This window comes from Podarcis cretensis (genome assembly GCF_951804945.1).
Source record: "Podarcis cretensis genome assembly, chromosome: 3".
Lineage (NCBI taxonomy): Eukaryota > Metazoa > Chordata > Lepidosauria > Squamata > Lacertidae > Podarcis > Podarcis cretensis.
Window position 1 is genome coordinate 101,336,381 of NC_137172.1, and position 25,024 is coordinate 101,361,404.

At 46.6% G+C, this 25,024-nt stretch overlaps 1 protein-coding gene across 3 annotated transcripts; it reads left to right on the plus strand.

Moving 5' to 3' along the window:
- Nucleotides 1-144: 144 nt before the first annotated feature.
- Nucleotides 145-20,960, plus strand: KBTBD11 (kelch repeat and BTB domain containing 11). Of its 3 annotated transcripts, none has more exons than XM_079969842.1 (3): nucleotides 145-922; nucleotides 13,738-14,046; nucleotides 16,896-20,960. In XM_079969842.1, exons 2-3 carry the CDS (start codon nucleotides 14,022-14,024, stop codon nucleotides 18,932-18,934), a joined length of 2,064 nt encoding a protein of 687 aa, XP_079825968.1. In that variant the 5' UTR covers nucleotides 145-922; nucleotides 13,738-14,021; the 3' UTR covers nucleotides 18,935-20,960. The 3 variants fall into 3 exon arrangements, with proteins under 3 accessions (XP_079825968.1, XP_079825970.1, XP_079825969.1); XM_079969844.1 differs by having other exon boundaries at nucleotides 146-922; nucleotides 13,738-13,872; XM_079969843.1 differs by lacking the exon at nucleotides 145-922 and adding an exon at nucleotides 11,508-12,014.
- The last annotated feature ends 4,064 nt before the right edge of the window (nucleotides 20,961-25,024 follow it).

The window sequence follows — 25,024 nt, forward strand, 5'->3', positions numbered from 1 at the left end:
CAATATTTGCTTTTCTCACGTACTAAAGCAAAAAGGGTGTGGGCGAGGAGGCCAGTTTTACCCGAGGCTGATTTCTTCCTTTCTTTTTTTAAAGCTACTGAACAAATATTTAAGGGTGCACCCAGTTCTATGTAGATTTACACGGGCGTAAGCCCCATTGAACCCTGTGGCACTTTCTCAGCAAACCCAGAGGAATGTTTAACAGGGTGACGGCGGGCGGGGATAAACAAAGGGTCATCCGCCCGGCGCGCAACGTTACGTGACCCAGACCAGGACCTCGCATGGCGAGGCTCCGGCGCCCTTGGCGGGCTGCTCTGCGTGCGCGCCGCGGAGACGAGCGCGGTAAAGAGAAACGGCCTCAAAACAAAGGAATTCTTCCTCCAACCCTTGGTGCAGGATCCCAGCCTCCGACCTGCAACGCGCCAGCCAAGGAGCCTGCAGAGCGCCGCGCGGGTTGCAGACCCTAGCGCGGGAGTGCGCGCTCCGCCTGCCCAAACTCCGCCTGCCCGCGGTGCGCGGAGACGACGGCGCGATGCGGCTCCTCGCCACGCGGGAAGCAGCGAGGACACTCCCCTTTCCCGGCGCCCAGAAGTGGCGGAGGTAGTGGCGGTGACGACGACCACCACCACTAGGGAGCCTTGCCCGTTTAAATCCCCCAAGCGGCTCAGTCTGAACGAGGGATGTTTCCCGCAGTAGCGGCGCTGCACTGCACGGCTCGGCCAGACGTGTTCCTGGCTGCGCTGGAGTGAAGAAGGCGCGATTTAGCGGCGCTTGGCACCGACCGAGGCTTCCGTCTTGTGCTGTAGGGGAGGTGGCGCCGAGGATAAAGGTTGGAGCGGACTGAGATTTGTCCTCGCTCCTGCGAGGGAAATCTGCTTTGGAGAAGCCTGCCTGCCTGCCTGCCTGGCTGGCCCAAGCTGAGGTTAGTAGCTTTGGAGCTCTCCGTTCCCGCTGCTCTTTCTCCTGCGGTTCTTTGGCGCGCGTAATTGCGAGCGGCCTGTGCACTCCTACAGCTATGCGCAGCGTTTCCCTTCTCCCTTCCCGCCGCCCCCCTTTTTTTGTACTAGGCATGGTTGCTTGCTGAGTGGGAAACGGGGGAACATGAACGCCCCTCTCGAAGGCCGGCGGCGAGGTTTGCAACGAAACAGACGCAGCAGCAGGCATGATGAACTTAATGTTCATCGCGGTTTTGGAAACATGCCTGTTATTACGCACTTTGCGCGAAAGATCTCGCCTCGCGGGTGGGTGGCGTGGAGAGAGATGCAGGAAAGGCGCGCGCGCGCTTGACATTTCCTGGCTCCCTCCGGAGGAATTGCTTCTCCGGTGTCTCCTCGCACATAATGCAACAGTTAATTCAGCAGCAGGGTTGTTACATGTGTCGAAGGGGGTGGGGAACAGGAGAGAAAGAGATGCAGCCAGGACAACAAGCGGAATGTGTGTGGCAATGGAGATGTGGAATTATGTCAGTTCTCATCATGCTCCCCCATCCCCGCCCGCTTTCCCACAATCCCGATTAATCCACTTCGCTGCTTAGCCTGTACAGTGAGACACCGCGGCTGCACTGAGCATGCTCTCCGTCATATGCACAGGCATATTATCTTGTCCTCTCTCCTGAGCTTAAACCCAGGCTGGGAGCTTCAACTTCATATCTGCAGGTCCCGTCCATCCCCAATATTTCTGCTTTTTTCCTTAGAGGCCTGTTGGAATACTCAGGGATTTCTCAGCATTGTTCCAAAGCTGAGATCTTCAGCTGCTGGGTGGGCATTTGCAAGAGAGAAGACTGATTCATATTAAAGTCCTTTCCTTCTGACTTAGAATGTACAAAGCAACCCAGTGCATATTTCACCATAACTAAAACCAGTGGGGCTTATTCTTTAGCAAGTGTGTGCAGGATTGCAACCTTACAAAAGGAAACACTTTTATTCCCCACCCTCCACTCCCCAAGTTTGTACTAAACCTGGTGCTGTAGCCAACTAAATCGTGCTCAGAATCACCCATTCAAATCAGGTCCAGTGATTTCAGTGGGTCTGCTCTGCCTTTGATTTAGTTGGCTACATCTCATGCTCTCCTTGCTCCTTATACATTACACTTACATGGTTCTGCTTCTTTTTTCTTTCAACTCGAAATTCCTCCTCAAAAATGCATTTGCCTAGTTAGTCCAGCTGTAGTCCAAGCCCCTGCAATGCATGAATCTTTTGCTCAATGTCCCACGACTCAGAGGAGTCTCATGTTGTACTGACAGGAAGCCTAACTGCATAATCCTATGGATCTCTATTCTGAAGCAAGCCCCATATAATTCAATGGAATTTACACCCAGGGAAGCAGGTAGGATTGTAGCCTACATACATATGATGGAATCAGCACCTCTCCTGTTACTCTCCTTTTCCCCCGCTGTATGTTCCGTGGGGCAGAGACCTATAAATTGGTGCTAGATCTATGGTCAGAAACCAAATACATCAACATCTTTAGCATTTTTATTCCTGGAGAATAAAACATACAAGAGTAAGAACTATTTCCAGATCTTGATGTCATAATCAATAATATAATTTCTTAATGCTCTGTATAATTCCCAGTGATTCATTGGGCAGTATAAACCAGTACTATCTGAATGATGAAGTGCCAACTTCATTCAAGGAAGATGGGGCGTATTGATTGATATGTTGCAAATAAACAATGCTATCCAATCAAACCCTTTTTACACTGCAGCCAGGAGGAAGTCCTATTGAGTTAAAAGTGCCCTGTGTTGACTGAATTGGACCCATAAATGTTTAGTATCAGTTCCACCATGTTTCTACATTCTAGGGCCTACTTCTTCCTAAGTGGAACTGATTACTGAGCAATACAAACCAGCAACAGTACCCATGTGCAGGAGAGCAAACGAGTTGCTTACTTGAAAACTCCTCAGATTTAAGCTCTCTCTGACTATGCAAAGCTTTGCCATGTCTGGGAGATGTAGTCCTAAGAGCAGAGAAGGCTGCCTTGTAGCAAGTCAGTGGCTTGCAGGGGTTTCAGACAGGAGACACTTTCAGCTCTAGCTGAAGATGCTGGGAATTGAATCTGGGACTATATCAGCGTTCAGGGCAGTTGCTACCACCCATCCTCACCCCCATAAAGATTCTACCTTAGCTTTCTTCCTGACATGGCAGCTTTGCATGCCGTGAGAATTTGAAATGTCTTTCAAGTAGTGGCGCCGGTAGAGTTCTTTGGTACTGCTGTATCATAGGCAGCTCGGAATGTCTGGTTTGCTTTCAGATTCATTGCCTGTGTGCAGAATGGCTGTGTGTGTGTCTATATATAAAGGCACACAAACTCAGCACAGTACAAGATATGATCTCACTCTTCCTCCTCCTCCTCAGCAATCACTTGTAGCTGAGTAAGATTGTCTTCCATGGAGACAGATAAGTTTTCAGTGAAAGAATCTCATAGTGATCTCAGAAGGTTGCAGATTTTACATCTATATCTATCATCTATCTATCTATCTATCTATCTATCTATCTATCTATCTATCATCTATCATCTATCATCTATCATCTATCATCTATCATCTATCATCTATCATCTATCATCTATCATCTATATATTAGTATTAAATAACAGCAATTTATTGCTGTTACTCAGCAATACTGCACATTTACTCAGAATGTAGTCCTACTGAGTTAGTGGCCCTTACTCAAGTGTATACAGGATTGCAGCATAAGGCTGCCCTCCCCCTGGGAGTAAACCCTATTGAACTCAGTTCTGGGTGAATGTGCTTAGGGTCACACTGTAACAGAGCACATCAACCCTACTTTTTCCTTTGCTGCTGCGTTAGAGATGGATCCTACAGCCATCATACTGTTTCACAGCTATGAACGCTCTGTTGCAGTTGAAGATTCCATTCCCTTCAATGGAACAGAAAACCAGACATTCTTCTTGTTAGCTCCCTCTGGGCTCTTGAATTATGAACATAATTCTACATGAAATTCTATTTTTAGTATATAATAAGGTGGTGGAAGAAAAGCACTTTATGGTTTATTTAAGAGAATATCTGAAGTAACTTTTCTTTTAGCATGTGACACGTGTTTCCCACACGTGTTTTCAGATGAGCAGGGTATAAATAATAAAAAGGTAAAGGTAAAGGTACCCCTGCCCGTACGGGCCAGTCATGTCCGACTCTAGGGTTGTGCACCCATCTCACTTAAGAGGCCGGGGGCCAGCGCTGTCCGGAGACACTTCCGGGTCACGTGGCCAGCGTGACGAAGTGGCATCTGGTGAGCCAGCACCAGCGCCGCACACGGAAACGCCGTTTACCTTCCCGCTGTAAAGTGGTACCTATTTATCTACTTGCCTTCCTGCTATAAAGCGGTACCTATTTATCTACTTGCACTTAGGAGTGCTTTCGAACTGCTAGGTGGGTAGGATCTGGGACCGAACGACGCGAGCTCACCCCGCCGTGGGGATTCGAACCGCCGACCTTGTGATCAGCAAGTCCTAGGCACTGAGGTTTTACCCACAGCGCCACCCGCGTCCCTGTATAAATAAATAAATAATAGATGATGATGATGATGATGATTATTACTGAAATATTCCAAAGCACTGTAAAAATATGATACTTTTCTAGAAAAGGGGTTGGACTGCATCTTGACAAAATTAACTGATTTTAATTATTCACACGTTGAATTTCCAGTGGCAAATAGTATTTTGTGGTTGGCATAAGTGTCCCAGCCAAAAGGCCCAATCAGGATGAGGATGTTTATTTCTGGGTGCTGAGCAAACTGCTCTCTAGGTATGCCTGCATAACTATTTGTTATTCTTGGTAGGCACCTCCTCCAGTGTGCAAATTATAGTGTTAAATAGAGTGTCTATTCCTCAAGTCAAATGGAGGCTTCCATTAGTCTATTTTTACACACACACACACACATACGGTCTCCAAGTTAAATGACAAGGGCTGCATTTTCCAGATTGTTTATTCAAGAGGAACCTTCCTTAAAACAGCAGCCTCATGCTGAGCATGTAATTTGACAAGTGATGCCCGGGGCTCTGTCTGTTACATAAACTCTCTTGGAAGTGGGACACAAGTTCAGTGGAGCTCTGTGGGGGTTAGGGAGAAGCCACTTGGCAGCTTGGAAGAGAGGCACATGCCTGTCCATCAAAACTCTGAGACCTTGCAACCTGTGCAATGCTAGTATAAAGCAAAGGGTTGCTTATGTTGGACTGGGTGGAAAGAAATGGCTTGTTTCCCAATCCCACAATCCCCTTCACACTGTTGTCTGCCTGTATCAGGGATGAGGAGCCTGATGCTCTCCATTAATTTGGGGGTCCAGCTCCCATCAGCCAGTTTAGCGTAAAGGTCAGGGGTGATATGCTCTATAGTCCAGTATCTTGAGGGCCACAGGTTCTCTATTCCTGGCCCTCAGAGTAAACCATGGCCTCTAAAAAGGAGTTGCGAACATGGCACCCATGGGCACCTGTGTGACTGTGGATACCTTCTATAGCGCACACAGAGTTCTCTTTTACTATAAACCAAAAATTAGGCTTGAAAGAACTTTCCATTGTTGCCAATATAATAGGTTGTGATGTTTGTGTGTGTGAGGCTCACAACAGGTTTTTGGTTTTTATTATTTGCAAATGTGCCCAAGCCCCAGAAGTGGGCAACAAACTGTTACAGCTCAACAAGTGCTGCTCCTAGACCAGGGGTGTTGTTGGACTACAACTCCCATCAGTCTCAGCCAACATGGCCAGTGGTTGGACATTATGGGAGTTGTAGTCCAATAATATTTGGTAGGCTGAAAGTTCCCATCCTAGACAGTGCTTGTTGAATGCAAATAATGCCTTAGGCTCCTTCAGTCCCTGCTATCATTTTCTTTGGAGGAAATCCTCAGGGAACAGGCTGCTGTTGTCTGCTCAACCTGGGGTTGCATAGACCTGGGCAGAGTGATGTCACTGTCTATGGAGCACAATGTGCTGTGATACATGGTGAAAGATTTGCCCTATGAATGGGCAGTGGAGCAGTTTGGTCTGCATCACCATTAAGGTAGCATGGATAGGGATCCACAGGAATGTGTGAATGCGTGTGTCAAAGGGATGGAGAAATCTCTTCCTCTTTGTGACTACCTCCCCCCCCCCCGCCCTTGTATCTCAAAAGAATGTGGATGTCCATATAGTCATTTCGAATCAAGCTTCCAGATGGCATGGTTACTCCTATATTCATTTGTTCTTATAAGGTGGTGAACAGGAGGGCACAGATTATGAGAATGAATTTAACTCATCTCCTCGCTGAAGTTGTCCCTCCAAACTGGAACTGACATTTGATCATCAGTTTTGCAGAGCTGAAGGGACACGGGTGGTGCTGTGGGTTAAACCACAGAGCCTAGGACTTGCCGATCAGAAGGTTGGCGGTTCGAATCCCCACAACGAGGTGAGTTCCCGTTGCTCAGTCTCTGCTCCTGCCAACCTAACAGTTCGAAAGCACGAAGTGCAAGTAGATAAATAGGTACCGCTCCAGCGGGAAGGTAAACGGCATTTCCATGTGCTGCTCTGGTTCGCCAGAAGCGGCTTAGTCATGCTGGCCACATGACCTGGAAGCTGTATGCCGGCTCCCTTGGCCGTGAGCTGTTTAGTGGATAAGGTTTCACACTGTGAAATCCTGCTGCATCATGCTAGAGTAATTGATTGCTAAGTTAAAGGATACTGAAGCACCTGCAGTGGTGGGTGCAGTGAGATGAGCGCCGCAACCCCTGAGTCGGTCACGACTGGACCTAATGGTCAGGGGTCCCTTTACCTTTACCTTTGCATAACTGATAAGTACTAACAACGTTCCACTGAAAAGTCCAGCATCTACTATGGCCCAGCTGGGTCAGAGAGTGGCTAGTAGTCATCATTGCCTCGCTGAGCTTCTCGAGGAGAATAAATGACTTCCTCTAGTTTGATGCAAAAAATTAGAATTTATTCAGGGAAATCTCCACAATCCTGGTTGAGGGCATCTATCTATCTATTCATTCTACCTCTAACCTGAATTCATTGACCAACCATGACAAATACCCCAAATCCCTATTTTTGGCTATTTAGTTCCTCCCTGGGAACAAAAGAAATGGACATTACTACTGACTGCATTCCTCAGCAGATGGGCTGTTCAGTACAGTTTTTGCAGACAAGTATATTTTAAACCATTGCTTTGAATTCTCTTTCTGATTGCTATGACATCCCCAACAACCAAGGACAGCTTTTCTCTGATAATCCATGATAAATTTGTTTGCTTTTTTTGGCCCAGTACCTGGCTAGAGTTGTGCCAAGATTGCATTGTGTTAAGTCACTCGCCACAAGATTTCTAGGTCCGTTTCTTGCAGACCTCACTTTTCTATGGAAAGTGATGTGGGAATAAAACTGCTAGCACATTTGTAATGCTAAGCAGGGTCCTCTATGGTTTCAAATTGAATGGCAGACCGCTTGTTGAGATTCCTGTATTGCAGGGGTTGGACCAGATGAGTCTCCGGGGTCCCTTCCAACTATGCAATTCTATGATTCTAAACAACAACAAAGAACGGCAAATTAGCAAGGTAAATCTGGGCAGTCATAAAGGAGAAAGGGAGAATTGAAAGGGAGGCTCTTGGCCCTGCCTTCATTTTTCAAAATCCTTGAATTATTATTATTAAGGTCAGCTGATAAAATCTCCTGATCTGCAGTGTTGATAGAACATAATAAAAATTCTGCCTGCTCATGTTGGCTAGGTTTTGTAGTCAGTGCTGAGCTGTTTAGTGGATAAGGTTTCGCACTGTGAAATCCTGCTGCATCATGCTAGAGCAATTGACTGCTAAGTTAAAGGATACTGAAGCACCTTCAGTGGTGGGTAAAGGTAAACGGACCCCTGACCATTAGGTGCCGTTGTGACTGACTCTGGGGTTGTGGCGCTCATCTCGCTTTATTGGCTGAGGGAGCCGCCATACAGCTTCCGGGTTATGTGGCCAGCATGATTAAGCCACTTCTAGCGAACCAGAGCTGCGCACGGAAACTCCCTTTAGCTTTTCACCAGAGCGCTACCTATTTATCAACTTGCACTTTGACATGCTTTCGAACTGCTAGGTTGGCAGGAGCAGGGACCGAGCAATGGGAGCTCACCCCATCGCGGGGATTTGAACCGCCGACCTTCTGATCGGCAAATTCTAGGCTCTGTGGTTTAACACACAGCGCCACCCGCGTCTCGGTGGTTAGCTGACTGGAAAATGCCAGTGTTCAAACAGCACCTTTATTATGACCAGTTCCAAGATGCAGGGTTCAGGGAGAGGGAGGCAATGTATGTTTCTGTTCAGCACACTAGAAGCAAACATTTGGACAGAGTGTGGGCTGGATGCATGGGCTCTCTAAGGCTCACCAACACCTTTGCACACTTCCCCTGGTGCTTGTGTAGCCTCTGATCACCCCTCTGTCCCCTTTGTCACGGGGTGGCGAGGGCTGTTTACCTTGTCCGCCCTTGAAACATATAGAGATGAAGCAGCTGAAGTTGGAAGAGTGGTGCTTTTTCTCACTTCCTCTTTCAGCTCTGGGTGTTTTCCAAGGTTTGGGTTGGTACCTGAGCAGCTGAACAGAAAGCTGAGTGACCAAGAGGGTAGAGAGGAAAGTAGGGAGGATAGGAGCAGAAGGGAGAGAGGGGGAAATGACGCAGCCAGTGAGGAGAACAGTGAGGTGCCACAGGAGTCACAAGAGAAAGAGAAAGAAAATGGAGAGAGAAGGGTTTTTCCCCTCCTAAGTCCTTCTACGCATTCAAAGATGCTCCCATCACCACCATCCAAAGATGCTCCCGAGTCTGAATCGTGGAGACTTCTTTATTTCTATGCAATTTAGCTGTTTTAAATCACCTGCGGAGACTTTTTGGTTAGAGGAGGCTCCCTGCATCAAACTGTTGCCCTCAAACTAATGGAAGGGATAGAACTAATGTAAATGGGATGGAAGTGATGTGCTGCGCAGGGCTGGGCTGGGCAGCCCTCTCCCTCATGTGAATGTTTGTGCAAAAGTAATTTGAATGCCTGCTTAAGGCTGAAGTGCTGTTAGACTCATGCTTGAAAATGAGAGTTCTCCAGAAGGAAACAAAGACACACAGCTTGACCTGCCTTTCGAGAGAGGTTTGTTCCTTCGTGTTTTCAGAAAGAAGGACCTGATCAGGGGTTGAATTAAATTCTCACCTTACAAACAATGATAGGCTGGCATTACTTTGTAATAAAATGCCTTGACATGCCTAAGATGGCTCAGGACTCAGGAGGTTTGGGGGCTATGCAGCTTGTTTGTTCTCTGATTACACACACACACACACACACACACACACCGAACTTATTATATGTGTAGTTATGCATGTGTGGTCCTAATCAGGGAAATGTATTCCTGGGTTTGTTGTCATAGAGATTGTTTGGAGAAATTCATACTTACGAGACGGAATAAATGTACTTTTCTCAAGCACTCTGGGAGTATAATAATACGACCAGTTATGGATAATGAAGAAGTTTAATAAGCACTTTGAGAGTAGATGTAATGACACAATCTCTTTAAGACACATCCTGTAGTTAAGTCAAATTGCTCAAAGTGCAGTTTTGACCGCTACTTTACTTAAACCAAATAAAAAACCCTTCCTTCCTGAAATTTCCCATGAGGCAGTTTCTCAAAAATGTTTGGTGATGGGACAGTTTTAAAAAACAAAGCAAAATACAGCTTTTCATTTTCATGTTGACTCAGCTAAAACATCTTTTTCGGGTACGAAACACCCTCAGTTTCATTGGGAGTTCAGCACATGCTTTAACTTGTTCATGTTGACATTAGCAGGACTAAAAATTGTTTCTGTTGGCTCTAAACTTAGTCCTGCTTAGAGTAGACCCTTGAATTATTAACATCATTTACTCTAAGCATGACAATGTCTGGATTCAGCCTGAGTCAGTGCCTTTATGCTGTAAAAGGTCTTCTCAATTTTGTTTTATTTGACATTGTTTGTTTGTTTTATTCTATGTTTATATGAAGGACAGTTTGCTATATCCAATAATTTTAAAACATTTCTGGAAACGTAGGATCTTAGCAAATATTAGTCCTATAACCCCGTATCCACAGTCTTGTTGACAAGAGCATTTGAGAGCCACTCCTTTGTAAAGTTAAAGGTTTTTAATGGGCCACACAATTGAGACAAGACTTGGAGAATAAACCTTCTGTAAGTCGGCCTGGATAGCTCAGTTCGTGGTGCTGATAATGCCAAGGTTGCAGGTCTGATCAAACATGGAACAGTTGCATGTTCCTGCATTGGTCCCTTCCAGCTCTTATGTGTCCAGTTTTCATTATGGGACTAAACTATTGGTAGTGCTTCCATAAGCAAAACAGAAAAGCCCATTGCTTCATACCTGGATAGCTTTAAATTCCATTTGGGGAGGACCAGTAGCTCTGTGGTGGAACACATGCTTCTCACGAAGAAGATCCCATGTCGAATCTCAGACATCTCCAGTTTTAAAAAGGATGAAAGGTAATGGGAGTGACATTTATCAGAGTAGACAGTGAGCCACATGGATAGCTTGATCTGGTATAAGGCAGATTCCTATATAAAAAAATCCATTAAAACCAAGGAGACACAAACGTCTCTCCTGGTATGCCCCGCAGAGGACCTTAAGGTCCATAGTTTAGAGGTCCCGAGCCCTAAGGAAGTCAGGCTATCCTCCACCAGGGCCAGGGCCTTTTCAGTGATGGCTCCAACTTGGTGGAATGCTCTGTCCCATGAGACCAGGGCCCTGCAGGATTTAACCTCCTTTTGCCGGGCCTGTAAGACAGAGCCTGGCTTTTAATTTGAACTTAGCCTGATCTTTTATTCCCCTTCCTTCCCTCCCCCTTCCCCTTTTTATGAAGATTACCCACTTTGAGATCCCACAGCTAATTCTCCCCTGGTCTCCTCGCTGGCCCAAATAGGACTAATTTAGCCAGCTAGCCTTGGTGATCATCTAATGTTTATTGGATGGATTTCCCCCCTAAATTGATTTTTGAATTCTGAATTTATTGTTATTCATGTTTTATACTGTATTTTATGCCGTTTTTTGTTGCATCAATTAAGTGTTTTAAATTTGTTGCTAGCTAACCTGAGCCCAGTTTTCTGAACCAGGAAGGGCAGGGTATAAATAAAATTATTATTATTATTATTATTATTATTATTATTATTATTATTATTATATGAGAGGGTTATACACCTTTTGATTCTAATGAGCTGTGCCTGTCACATTCACATCCAAGTGTGGCTGGGCAATGTGGAATCTCCGTCCAGCAATGAGACTGATGTTTGGTGTAAGGGCCGTGCTGTTTTAACAGGAAAAAGCAAAACTGGGGAACATGTGGCGAAGAAATGCATAGGTAGAGCAAGCGCTTAGGAAATATGACCTTCCGTATGTATATTAACAACACTTCTCTTGCTCAAAATGCAATCTCAGAAGGCTGCTTATGATTGCCAAGACTTTCTTTGCCAATTTTAAGTCTCTGTTTGCTCGTTGAGGGGGCACAGGTCCAGGATATTGCTGTCAGCACAATTCAGGGTTGCTGGAGGTTCCCATGTCCGCTGTCTTCTTACATTTCCATTCATCCCGGACTAAATCAACAGCAGTAACAACAACAAAAATCTACAAGTTCATTAAGTCTTATTTAATAAATGAAATGTTTCACAGATGACAGGCTAGGCTCTCCATCTTTAACAGAAATGTACCACAAGCTTTCCCCCACATATGCAGTAAGATTCTGTGGGCACATCATGCAAACTAATCATTAAAGCTGGATTTGATTTGGTTGGTGTGTGCATGCATGTGCATGCTCAGGTTTTGCTCTATATTTAAGAAGCTTTAAGAGTCCTGCATGTACTTGCTTAAGAGTTTTTCTCTCATTTTTGCAAAGCTTTGCAGGATCGGCTTGTTTCGTAAGCACAGCCTAGACTGGAAACTGAGTTTGGAAATTAAAAATGAAAGGGACTTTTTGGAAAGGAAAGCATCTGCCAAACCTGGACCACAAACTTTCCAAGGAAAATGATTTTCTTTCTGGTGAGGAAGGCAAACTGAGTAAATCCTGAAAAATGAACTGTGGATGCAAGAAAAGAAAACCATGAGACCAAAACCACCTGAAATGAAATTCACTGCTGACAAAAGACAACTGACTTGCATGTTTTACATGTCAAATAAAAATGTGAATGGAAAGCAAAATATAGATAAAATTGGTGAATGTGAGTTACAACCTCTGCTATGAAGTTATTGGGTATTCTATATATATATATAAAAAAAAACCCTGCAAGGTGCTGTGATTTTTGGACAATTGGTTAAAACCATGATAAAGAATACCCTGAACTGCTACTTTAAACTAACCAGATTTGTAAGTCAGTTGAATAACTTGGGATCCTTATGGCTTGAATGCTGAAATTTGCTGCTTTAGCAAATACAGTGGTACCTCGGGTTACATACGCTTCAGGTTACATACGCTTCAGGTTACAGACTCCGCTAACCCAGAAATAGTGCTTCAGGTTAAGAACTTTGCTTCAGGATGAGAGCAGAAATCGTGCTCCGACGGCACGGCAGCAGCAGGAGGCCCCATTAGCTAAAGTGGTGTTTCAGGTTAAGAACAGTTTCAGGTTAAGTACAGACCTCCGGAACGAATTAAGTACTTAACCCGAGGTACCACTGTACATGCTGGGGATACCATTCAAGGCAAACTATCAATATGCATATTTTAATGCTGGGCTATAATTTTAGATAACAGATTTGAGTATCCAACTTAACTGTTGGTCTCAGCTCAGCACCAAACCATTATTCATTTTCTTACATCGATATCCTTCCTTTCACTTCTCATGGAACCTTTCCTCCCATTGCATAAATGGGGGAGATTCTGATTGGGGGGGGGTACAGGGTTATCTCCCCTCTCCTGCCAGGCCATAATCGCAGTCCAACTTGGGGTCCAGCCATGTCAGCTTCTTCTTTTAAACAACTATGAAAGGGCAAATGATGTGAAAAATGCCATGTCTAGTTTGACCCTTAATTTTATAAAATCAGTCAGTCTCCTCCAGGGAAAGTGAGCAGAGGATCACAGTGTTATTATGTGATAATTCAAAGAACGGCTGTATTTAGGTTTACAGGTTTGAATGCAGTATTCATCTTGGTCCCATTGCATGGGCTGGATGCATCTTTTGATGTGGGTGGAAATGTAAACTTCACATCCATGCCTGCTGGATTAATTGCCCAGTAGATGTGTTTCACCAAATATGTAGGATGGAACACTCCTAATTAGTGGATAGGAGCATTATAATCTTCTATTCCAGTAAGTAGTAGGCAAACTCTAAAACAAACAGCAGTTTTGGGTCCTATACTGTATTAGAGGAACACCTAGAAAAAGAAAGTTGGTTTAGCTTATGATAATCCACTATTAAAGGAAACTAAACTACAGTACAGTGGTACCTCGGGTTAAGTACTTAATTCGTTCTGGAGGTCTGTTCTTAACCTGAAGCACCACTTTAGCTAATGGGGCCTCCTCCTGCTGCCACGCCGCCGGAGCACAATTTCTGTTCTCATCCTGAAGCAAAGTTCTTAACCCGAGGTACTATTTCTGGGTTAGCAGAGACTGCAACCTGAAGCGTATGTAACCTGAAGCGTATGTAACCCGAGGTACCACTGTAATGATATAAAAGTTTACTTTGGGGAAATCAATTCAGACAAAATACATGTGGAATTGTTTCGTTTTAAAAACTGAAGGATAACCAAAACTGTTTTTATCATATAGGTGGATGGAAGATGCACAGTGAATCGGTGAGAAATGGAACACCTTTTTGACGCTGACTGAAGGAAATTCCCGTGCCAGCTTGCTGACCCAAGGGGGAGATTGATGCAGAATCTCCCCCTAAAATGTTCTGAAAATGTACAGTATTGCCATTAATTTATTCCACTGAAATAACTGCAGAAATATATTCTGGAATGACGATATTCAATGCTCACTGATAGTCAATAATTATTATTATTACTATAATAAAGGACCACATTCTCAAGTCCATTGAAGGAGCACTGAGGATGCCATCGATCACAAGAGCTTCAGGTAGCAGAACCATCAATTAACTTCTTCTTATAAGTTTCAGCTGTCAACCATTTAGCAAATATTAACTGATCAATAGTTCCAACTAAACATTTGTATCACCAGGCCATCATGAGGTCCAGCTTTTGCCATTGCATTACTGCAGTGTCTGTAAAAGCTGCACTCTGCAGAATTATCCTTCCTTTGCATGTGTGTGTGTGTGTGTGTGTGTGTGTGTGTACAAGGATCCTGCACCATTGCAGGGGGAAGTCAGAGTCCCTTGATTCTTAATCACAAGTAGATGATTTAATCAGTTAGCCACTTAGTTGACCTGTTGGATGCACTAGCCTTAGATAGCATTATTCTGCTTTTATAGACCCATCTTTCCATAGGCTTATACTATGGGCAAACCACAATTTAAATAGGAGACTGATAACCCAGTGCTTAAATCAGTTCCTGCTTAAAGGCTGTGCAGTCTTGCCATCAGAGATAGACGGTAACTCTGCTTGATGTAGGGTCTGCTCGATGCAGCAGAGCAACTACAGCATCCCTGATGGATGGCTGCCCACTCTTGCATCACCTTTGAAAAATACTCAAGGTCAGACTGATGTGAATTGGTGCCCAACAATATGTGTGGTGCCATAGGTTCCTCTGAATGCCTTGCTCTCTTTCCATTCACGACTGATGCACATGTAGCAGTATCAAGAGGATAGTAGCGGCTGATCATATACAGCACTACAATGTCAACATTTATTTTATTTATTCATTTGCTGCATTTATATCCCACCTTTTTTGCTCCATGGAGCCTGGTGGCTTCCATAGTTCTCCCACCCCTCATTTAATCCCCCCAACAATCCTGGGAGGTAGATTAGGCTGAGAGGCAGTTGCTGGTCCAAGGCCACCGAGTGAGCTTCATGGACAAGTGGGGATTTGAACCCTAGTCTCCCAGGTCCTAGACCTCTAACCACTACACCACCACTGGTTTCTGTTTGGTGTTGTTTGCTACTGGTCATCCTTCAAAAAGCAGGGCCACGTACAAGAGTGATTGGAAGATGCAGTCTTAGGTGAGCTGAATTTTAGTTGCATAATAGCTTTGCTGGGCACTCAAGTTACCAGTTCTCAGAAGTCTTTCCAAACTGCAAATCGTATAGTCAAATCTCCCCCCACACAGATTGGAGTCTTAGTTATGCATCAAAGCATTTAAAGAGGTACTACTGTTTCAGTGTGTGACCAAACTCCTTCCACAGGCTCCGAACTGAACTTTGTGCTCTGCTGATATTGTATGAATTGGCTGCTGGACTCATTGCTTTACTGCTTAAGTCTGCAGTTTTCTCGGTGCAACTGAGGCTGCAAAATAATGTGTGCTTATATAGAAGCCAGATCCCATCAAAAAACTCATGGAACTTACTTCTCAGTAAGAACAGATAGGATCTGGCAAAGAAGCTATCTCACCGCAAACCAATGCACCTTTAGTTGGAAGTAAATGCTGGTAAACTCAGGCTACTTCTGAGTAGGCCCATGACCGTGAGATTATTACTGTACTTTTGTGCAGAAATAGCCCTTAGAAATGTTAAAGGTAGGATGGTGTAGATTTTTTTAACCAGAGCATCAATTGACAATAGGTATACTGCTTCCATTTCTAAAGCGGAAAGTTTTCAGTTCTCAAGACTATACAGTTCAGTTTGAAAGTAAGGGTGATAACCTGGTGAAATCTAAAAGCTGGCTCAGAGCATGGAGTGCAAGAACTCGGAGGAAGAAATCATGTAAACACACAAAGCTCTGCTTAGATTGTATAATCTCCAGAGGTTAAATTTGCCTTGGTGCAGAATGTTAAGTTTGGTTTGACAGGGTGAGAACAAGACTTTGCTAATAGGGTAGACAGGCTTACAGAAATATTCAGGGGAAGGGTTGGAAATGAGGAAAGTGGATAACCACTTCCGATTCACTGCAGAACGATGTGATTTACTGAGAAGATATAAAGCCATCTTGAGGGTGCCATAAAATGACTTTGGAAGAATAGGGGCTGGGTAACAGGAAATCCCCTGCACAGATCTTCCGGCCCCACCTCCCTAGGACCTGCGATAATTTACTGTGGGTTAAAGCCTCAGCGCCTAGGACTTGCCGATCGAAAGGTCGGCGGTTCGAATCCCTGCGGTGGGGTGCGCTCCCGCTGCTCGGTCCCAGCGCCTGCCAACCTAGCAGTTCGAAAGCACCTCCGGGTGCAAGTAGATAAATAGGGACCGCTTACCAGCAGGAAGGTAAACAGCGTTTCCGTGTGCGGCTCTGGCCAGAGCAGCGATGTCACGCTAGCCACGTGACTCGGAAGTGTCTCCGGACAGCGCTGGCCCCTGGCCTCTTAAGTGAGATGGGCGCACAACCCCAGAGTCTGTCAAGACTGGCCCGTACGGGCAGGGGTACCTTTACCTTTACTATGTAGGCTTTGCAATGCCACTCCGTGATATTGTGACCTGATCAAACAACGGGAACAGCGCGAGCTGAACTACACACACCCTTCGGCAGTTCAAAAGTTCAGCGGTGAGCGGCTCTCTAGCTGCTGAGAGAAGCCCGACGGCTGGGAAACTAGTGCGGAAATTGAACAAGCGCCAAGGGGAAGGGAAAAAACCAACAAAAACCCAACCCAAGCTAAGAGCTGAGCAAAGGCGAGCGTCCGCAGTTGCCTCCAGAGCTGCCAGGCAGCACGAGGAGAGGCAGTGGGAGGAAAAGGAGGTGCCTGCGAGGGAGGGCAAGAGAAGCAGGAGACAGAGAAAGAGAGGGGGGGGGGTGGCGGCTGGCTGGCTGGCAGGCAGGCAGGCAGGCGAGAGCCCTCCGAGGGCCGATGGAGAACTCAGCGCTGTCTTGTGTCCTTCCCCCAGGTGAGAATGGGACTGTCGGCGAGGTCGAGGCGCGCTGCGGGGAGATGGAGATGGCGCAGCCGGCGCAGCTAGCGTCCCCGAGGAAAGCTGCCGGCGGCGAGCAAGCGGCGGCGAGGAGCAGCCCGCCGTCCGCCCCGATGGAGCGGCGCGCTGCGGCAGACGGCGAGGACGGCATCCTCGGCAGCGGCGGAACCAGCGCCGAATCGCCCGCGCCCTGCGGCTTCAGCTCCTCGCTGTGCTTCAGCTCTCCCGGAGACAAAGCCCCGGCGCCCGAGCGCGACGCAGCCTCCTCGCCGTCGTCGGCGGGCAGCGGCGGAGGTAGCCGCGTGGTGCAAAGCCAGTGGGAGATCAACAACGCGGCGTCCGAGTCGGAGGAGGAGGAAGGTGGAGGGGAAGGCGGCAGCAGCAGCAGCAGCAGTAGCAGCAGCCAGCCGTCGTCGTCGTCGCAGCAGCAGCCGTCGTCCCCTCCGGCTGCCGCGCAGGCCGTCGGCGAAGGGCTCCTTCCGGACCCTTGCGCCTCTCCGGCGGGGGCGACGCAGCCGGAGGAAGAGCCCGACCTGGTGATCGAGGTGTCGGGCCGTCGAATCCGCGCGCACAAGGCGGTGCTGGCGGCCAAGAGCGACTACTTCCGCGCGCGCTCGTCCAGGGACATCCTGCGCGTCAAGGGCGTGAGCTACGCGGCGCTGCGCCTGCTGCTCGACTACGTGTACACGGCGCGCATGGGCGACGTGCGCCACGACAACCTGGCCGAGGTGGTGAGCGGCGCGCGGGTGCTGCAGATGCCGTGCGCCCTGCACTGCGCCGCCGAGGCCATGAGGGCGCAGCTGCGCCTCGACAACTGCCTGCAGCTGCTGGCCCTGGCCAAGAAGCAGCGGCTGGCCGAGCTGCGCGAAGCCGCCTACCGCTTCATGAGCGACCACTACCTGCAGGTGCTGCGCGAGCCGGCCGTCTATGGGCGCCTCAGTGGCGCCGAGAGGGACCTGATCCTGCAGCGCCGCCTCGACGCTGGCAAGCCCTGCCTGCTGGTGGCCGAGGTGAGCGACGCCTTCGAGAGGCTCAACGCCGGGAGCAGGCCGCAGAGCCGAGAGAGCAGCAGGCCGCAGAGCCCCTCCTCCGTGGTGTCCCTGGACGACGGCGGCTACCTGCTCTACAGCTACCACGAGGCGGCCAAGGAGTGGAGGGTGCTGACCCGGCTGCCCGAGGAGGCCAACGCCAAGGGGTGCGCCATGTGCGTGCTCTACAACTACCTCTTCCTGGCCGGGGGCATCTCCACAGGGCCGGGGGAACCCCGCGCCAGGCTCTCTGACAAGGTCTTTTGCTACAACCCCTTGACGGACACCTGGAGCCAGGTGAAGCCCATGGGGCAGCCTCGCTCACAGCTGAAGCTGCTGGCCCTCGACGGCTATCTCTACGCGGTGGGCGGCGAGTGTCTCTTCACAGTGGAGAAATACGACCCCCGGGCGGATCGGTGGAGCCCGGTGGCTCCTCTGCCGAAAGGGGCTTTTGCCGTGGCTCACGAAGCCACCACCTGCAACGGGGAGATCTACGTGTCGGGCGGGTCTCTCTTCTACCGCCTGCTCAAGTACGACCCCAAGCGGGATGAGTGGCAGGAGTGCCCGTACAACAGCAGCCGGCGACGCTCCGCCGACATGGTGTCCTACAAGAACTTCATCTACCGCTTCGACGTGAGCAGCAGCCGTGGGGAGCCGGGGCAGGCCGGTGGGGTGGAGGTCTTCCGGTACAATTCAGTGGCCAAGCACTGGAGTCAGTGTGCTTCCTTGCGCCCCGGTGGCAACCTGGTGCAGCCATTCCGCTGTGCCGCCTTGGGCAGCGCCATCTACTGTGTCAACCGGACTGGAATGCTGTGCTTTGCCCTGTCCCAGAATGGCGAGGTGGAAGCAGATGGTGGACTCAAGGGGAGCTTTGAGCCAGAACTTCTCAAAGCCCCATTTGATACTAAAGGGGTCCTTCTCCCGTTTGTACTTACCCTGCCGGAGAAAGAGAAAACGGGGGAGCCAGAAAGTCCTCTGACGTTATGAGAACTGACCTAGCTCTGGGAAGGCTGGCTGGAGTTTATCTCAGTGCTTTGCTCTGATGAATATCGGCAGGACCAGGCCTCTGCCAAGGGAAGGGTCAGAGCAGGTGCATGGTCTCCAGCCTTCATTGGTGGTGGTAGTGATTGGGGCTGCAGTTTAACTTGCAGAGGCTAATCCAAGGCGAAAAGTGTGTAACAGCCTCTTTGCACCGAAAGAAACAAACAGAAAGCCACTGTCAGAAGTTTACCAAATTAACACGTGCATGCACCACTATGGATGGAGAATTGGGATGGTGTCCCACCTAAAGCGTTGGCTAGCTGGCTGTAGCCTCTCAGAGCTCACTAGCATAGTTCACATAGGAAATGGCTCACCTCTCAGCACAGATACAAAGCAGTCATTGCAAAGCTGCTAAAATAGATTAATTGTTGTGCAATGCCCGTGCCACTTTCCAGTCTAGAAGTATTTTGGAGATATATATATATAAAATTCAGGAAAGCAGCAACTTTCAAAGGAATTTCAGCTATGAAATGGTTCTTTTTGTAAATATGCATCTTTGAAAAAGGGGGATATTTCTTTTCTTTTTTTGCCTCCCTGACCTCTTGGCTTTCTTTTCTTGGATGCTCATAGTAATTACCAGAAGAAAAGCTGCTGGCAGACCCCATTCAGAGAGTATACCTTTTAGGAAGATTAACAAGGGAAAGAAACAATGCTTCTTGTGTTGGAAGCAGTGGACTATAGAGCCAGGTCACAGTATCCTCCCTCCTTTCCCCCTTTTTAACATTTAATGGAGTCTTTATTGAAGACATGGCGTTGTACAGCCTTAGGAAGTTGCATCCACAGTGTGTGATTTAACAGAATCCAGATTTCAAGGTTTTAAAAAAAGTTAAATGTCTCCCATATGTACATAGTGGGAGTAGAAAGCCTCCTATATGTACATTTTGGGTTTAGAGGTTAACTAAAGCAAACAAATCAATGCATCAATTCAAATTTGAATTTTGCTTCTTTTTTTGTAAAGTTGTGCATATATATATATATATATATATATATATGACACACCATAATTATCACTTTTGGTTTTAACATAACTGCTGGCTTTCAATCATGGTTTTGTATTGTAACTCATTCAAATCTTGGCAAATTGGCATGAATGAACATACCTGTGAATTCTTTGTAGGGGAGATTTCAGTTCGTTTCAGATCACTGCTGTTAACTTTAAATCAAGTCACTGAAAAGCCAAATGCGGTTTACTTGAAGCTTCTTGCACACAAGTATTGAAGTATTTCACTTTGATGTCCGGAATCCTTCTGCAAGAAATAGCTCTTCCATTGTTCGCATAAGGAAACGAGAAGTTTGCTTAGAGAAGGTGATTTCCATTCTGCCCAGGCAGCACCCTAGGTTGCAAACGAGACTGATTTATTGTAGTTAATAATTCACCTGTCAAGTTCATTTTGTACAGAGAGTCCATATACTTTTGGTTTGTTTGTTTCCATTCTAAAACTTATGCTGAGTAATTGCTTGCCAGGCAGCATGTTCTCAGAAGAGTTTCAGCCTTTATGCTTCCAGGCAGTCCCAACACATTGGCTTCCATGTTATATGGATTGCCATCAAAACAATTATTTTCAGTCAATTTAAAATTTGACTAAGCTTTGTAAGCTTGCCTAAAAAACAAAACAAAAAACCAACGCACTTGGGCTTACACAAGAGGCTTACACTAGCCCAGAGAATGTTTTCCTTCTGTCCTGTGAAGAGCTAACCACTACTGTTGAAATCCCCTTCAGTTCCAAACACAGTTTGCCCTGATACACGTGGAAGGGGGAGAGGTTGGTTTTGAAGGAAAGCAAACCTCAAGCCTCCCCCTGCTAGGAGAACTATTTTCTTGGCTTTTTGGATCCTAGCCATGGAGTTTTATGGAGCATATTCCAGCACGTGTTCTTGCCAAATAGATGAAGCTCATGCATGCTTATGTGGAAATAAATCCCAATGGAAATTAATCCCAAATTAAAAGTGAATCGCTTACTTTTGCAATCTATCTGATTTTTATCCCATTCTTTCTTCATGAAGCAGCCCACCCTTTTCATCTTCCAACAACACTCAGGTTACACCAGTGGTTTTCAACTATTGCGCCGTGGCATTCAAGGGATGCCTTGAATGATGCTTGGGTACGACAGGCAACACTGGTCTCTACCCCTCTTTCCTTCCCTCCCTCCTCTGATGCCCTCTCATGTCTCTGCCTCTCAAAGGCTTCCACAGCTGTTTGTTGCAGCAGCTACATACTCCCCAGGCAAATGGTGCCTGGCCAGGGAGAGGAGAGGAGGGTGTTCAAGAAGAGGTGAGGGGCTGCTGGCTCTGCAGGCAAGGGTTGACATAACTGGGCTTCTGAGGCTTGGAGCACATTTCCCCACAGGGGAGCCACAGAAAGAATGGGAGCTGTGGACTCAGAAAGGTTGAAAAGTCTATGGACTATGGTTGATCCAATAGCATTCAGTAATGCTCTTTGTAGCTACCCGGGTTTTCTGCTCAAATCTCCACCCTGCAGATGCCACAATTGCTCTCAGATGCTCTGAAATGCATTTTGTCTTTCATCTTCTGAGTTAAGCCTTCCAACCGTGAAATATTTAAAAGGTGCATTTATTTTATAAACACATGCAGATTAATTTACTGCACTGATGTGTTTCATATTAGCTGGGAGAAACATACAAACAGATCCTGTATTATGGGCTACTTTGACTTCAGGCAGCACATCCACCCATGGAAGTTTCCAATGGACCCAGTGGGGCTCTGTTTTCCCACCTTCCACTCCCCATAAATGTTCACACAACAAGTGGGCATTACAGTTTACAGCACCCGTCCCATGTACCCTTCCCATGTGTCCCCTCTGCCCAATTCAAGTGACTTGGGCATAGAAGCAGCTTGTATGGATACAGGAGGGATGGATGAGGAATTGGGAGACTTGCAGAGACATTTCATTCCTGCTAATGTCCTCATGCTGCCGGAAGGAGGTTGTGTGTGAAACAGGGCTCCATTGGAATCTTCACCATGTGCTTAATATATATTTTTTAAGGATTATCATTCAGCAAATATTTGATCTTTATCCCAGGGACAGCTGCTTAAAGCAAGTAACAACTTTACTTCAGAAAAGGCCCATAGAGTCTGTTAAAATGCATGATCGTTCCTTGCAAAATGTTAACGTTAAAATTTACTATTTCCAACAAAAGCAGGAGATCCTATAATAAAAGGCATCATTTAAGTGGTGTGAAATATCGCACTAAAAAAAACACCATTATACACTTAAAAATGGTCATGGTTGTGAAATGTTTAGATATATGGGTTTTTCTTTAAAATTGGTCGGAACTGCAGGGTTGGGGTCTCTTAAAACTGGTAAATATTTTTATTTTTTAAAAACTGCACTTATTTCTAATCTGGAAATATCTTGATTTGGTCCTATACTTTTTGGAGCCAGCAATGGAAGGACTGAGCAGTTAAGTTTGCTGCTCTTTGCTGATCAGATCTCACTTTTCCTCTCCCGCCCCCCACTTATTAATTAAAAAGAAAAGTGAGAGTAAATATAAAATGGTCTTAGGAACTGTTTTGATGAAAGGGACAAATTATTGGCTAGGTATAAGAATAATAGATGGCATCCTTCTGCCTTGGGAGACAAGGGATGAGGTCAAACGGTTGGCAGGCTGCAGCGCTTGCTGTGGTTGTAGAAACCGATGTGTGAGAGACATGTTTTGTTGCAGCTGGGGGCAGATGACAGCATCCAGTTGTGCTGCTGCAGATGCACTATGGCGTTTCTTCTCTCTGCACTCCTCCTGGCAGTCATTCCTCCTCTGGTCACTGCTGTAGATGATATTTGGGGACAATTCAGTCCAGTTCAGGAGTCCCTTATCACCTAACCCAGTTTCCCTTAAATAATAATAATAATAATAATAATAATAATAATAATTATTATTATTATTATTATTATTATTATTATTATACCCTGCCCTTCCTGGTTCAGAAAACCGGGTTCAGGGCGGCTAACAACAAATTTAAAGCAATTGATGCAACAAAAAAGGCATAAACTACAGTATAAAACATGACTACAGTGGTACCTCGGGTTATATACGCTTCAGGTTACAGATGCTTCAGGTTACAGACTCCGCTAACCCAGAAATAGTACCTCAGGTTAAGAACTTTGCTTCACAATGAGAACAGAATTTGTGCTCCAGCAGTGCAGCAGCAGCAGCAGCGGGAGGCCCCATTAGCTAAAGTGGTGCTTCAGGTTAAGAACAGTTTAACAAATTAAGTACTTAACCCGAGGTACCACTGTAACAATAAATTCAGAATTCAAAAATCAATTTTGGGGGAAATCCATCCATTACACATTAGATGGTCTTCTTGCGCTCTGAATTGCTACACGCTGTGGGGCAGAGGGGGGTGGACTACCTGTATAACGGCATGTGTAGAGGACTGGCTGGATTATCCCCACCCCCAAAAGTTTCCCAGTGTCAAGCATGAGATCCAAAGAAAGGTTGAATCTGTATCATAAAAATAGCTATAGGTGACCTTAACTGCATAGTTCTGTCCTTGGGTGTAGGCTTCTGGAGGGGCCAGAAATAGCTAGTATGCGGGAAATGATCCAGACTGGGACCCTACTGTGGGAGATAAGGTGGATTTAACCTTCCATCCTTTGCTGCAGTTATGATTTGGACCAGACCCTCCACACTGGTCAAAGCCCTGAATCTCAAAGGCAGAACTATCCTGTTGAGGTCATGTATAGTATAGTTAAGGGACGCAGGTGGCGCTGTGGGTTAAAGCCTCAGCGCCTAGGACTTGCCGATCGAAAGGTCGGCGGTTCGAATCCCTGCGGCGGGGTGCGCTCCCGCTGCTCGGTCCCAGCGCCTGCCAACCTAGCAGTTCGAAAGCACCTCCGGGTGCAAGTAGATAAATAGGGACCGCTTACCAGCGGGAAGGTAAACGGCGTTTCCGTGTGCGGCTCTGGCTCGCCCGATGCAGCTTTGTCACGCTGGCCACGTGACCCGGAAGTGCCTCCAGACAGCGCTGGCCCCTGGCCTCTTGAGTGAGATGGGCGCACAACCCCAGAGTCTGTCAAGACTGGCCCGTACGGGCAGGGGCACCTTTACCTTTAATGTATGCGCTTGAAGTATACAGTGGTACCTCGGGTTACATACGCTTCAGGTTTCAGACTCCGATAACCCAGAAATAGTACTTTAGGTTAAGAACTTTGCTTCAGGTTGAGAACAGAAATCGTGCTCTGGCAGCATAGCAGCAGCAGGAGGCCCCATTAGCTAAAGTGGTGCTTCAGGTTAAGAACAGTTTCAGGTTAAGAACAGACCTCCGGAATGAATTAAGTACTTAACTCGAGGTACCACTGTATTGGATAAGTTTAAAACGCCTTGGTAACAGTCAGCCACACCCTGTTGCACACTTCAGTGGAACAAATGATGAAACGTGATTTCTGGAACATCGCCCAGCCTCATGCAGCGTTGCTCTAAAGGTTTAGTAAAGAATAAGCTAACCCGTACCATTTCGGCCTATCCTCCGGGGCAGTTTCTTTTAATTGGGCAGCTGGATCAAAAATCAGGAAGTCGGTGCAATCATTTTATCTGCAGAATTCTTTTCTCTTCACCATTTCACAACACGGCTCCTTTCCTGCCATGTAATGTATTTCCTGTATGTCTTCACAAAGCATTTGTGCATAACTCCCACACACACGTACAAAAAAGAAAAGAAAAGAAAAAAAAGCATTATTAAGCATCTTGGATGAAAACGTTTACAAGCAAAGTTTCCATTTCCACAATTTCATGGAGCTCCAAAACATATGTAAGGCTCTAATCCTGCAACTGGGGTAAAACTGCAGCCTCCTTGAATTCAAAGCTAAGTGTATGAGTGAGTGTTTTCAGGGCCTTAATCTGGACTTAATTACTAGCCATTTAATGCAGTTTCCTTTATGTGATGCCTGCATAATCATACCCAGATGATTGACTTTGCCGGTAACATATGTGACACTTCTAAACTGATTTCCTGCTTGGTCATTTTCTCATGCACAGACCCCCAATCAGTCCTGCAGTGCTTTTAATTTCAACACTA

Coding starts and splice junctions, on each gene's coding strand:
- KBTBD11 (XM_079969842.1), top strand. CDS start 14,022: ATGCCATCGATCACAAGAGCTTCAG. Junction 14,047..16,895: donor ATCGATCACAAGAGCTTCAG/GTAGCAGAACCA, acceptor TCCTTCCCCCAG/GTGAGAATGGGACTGTCGGC.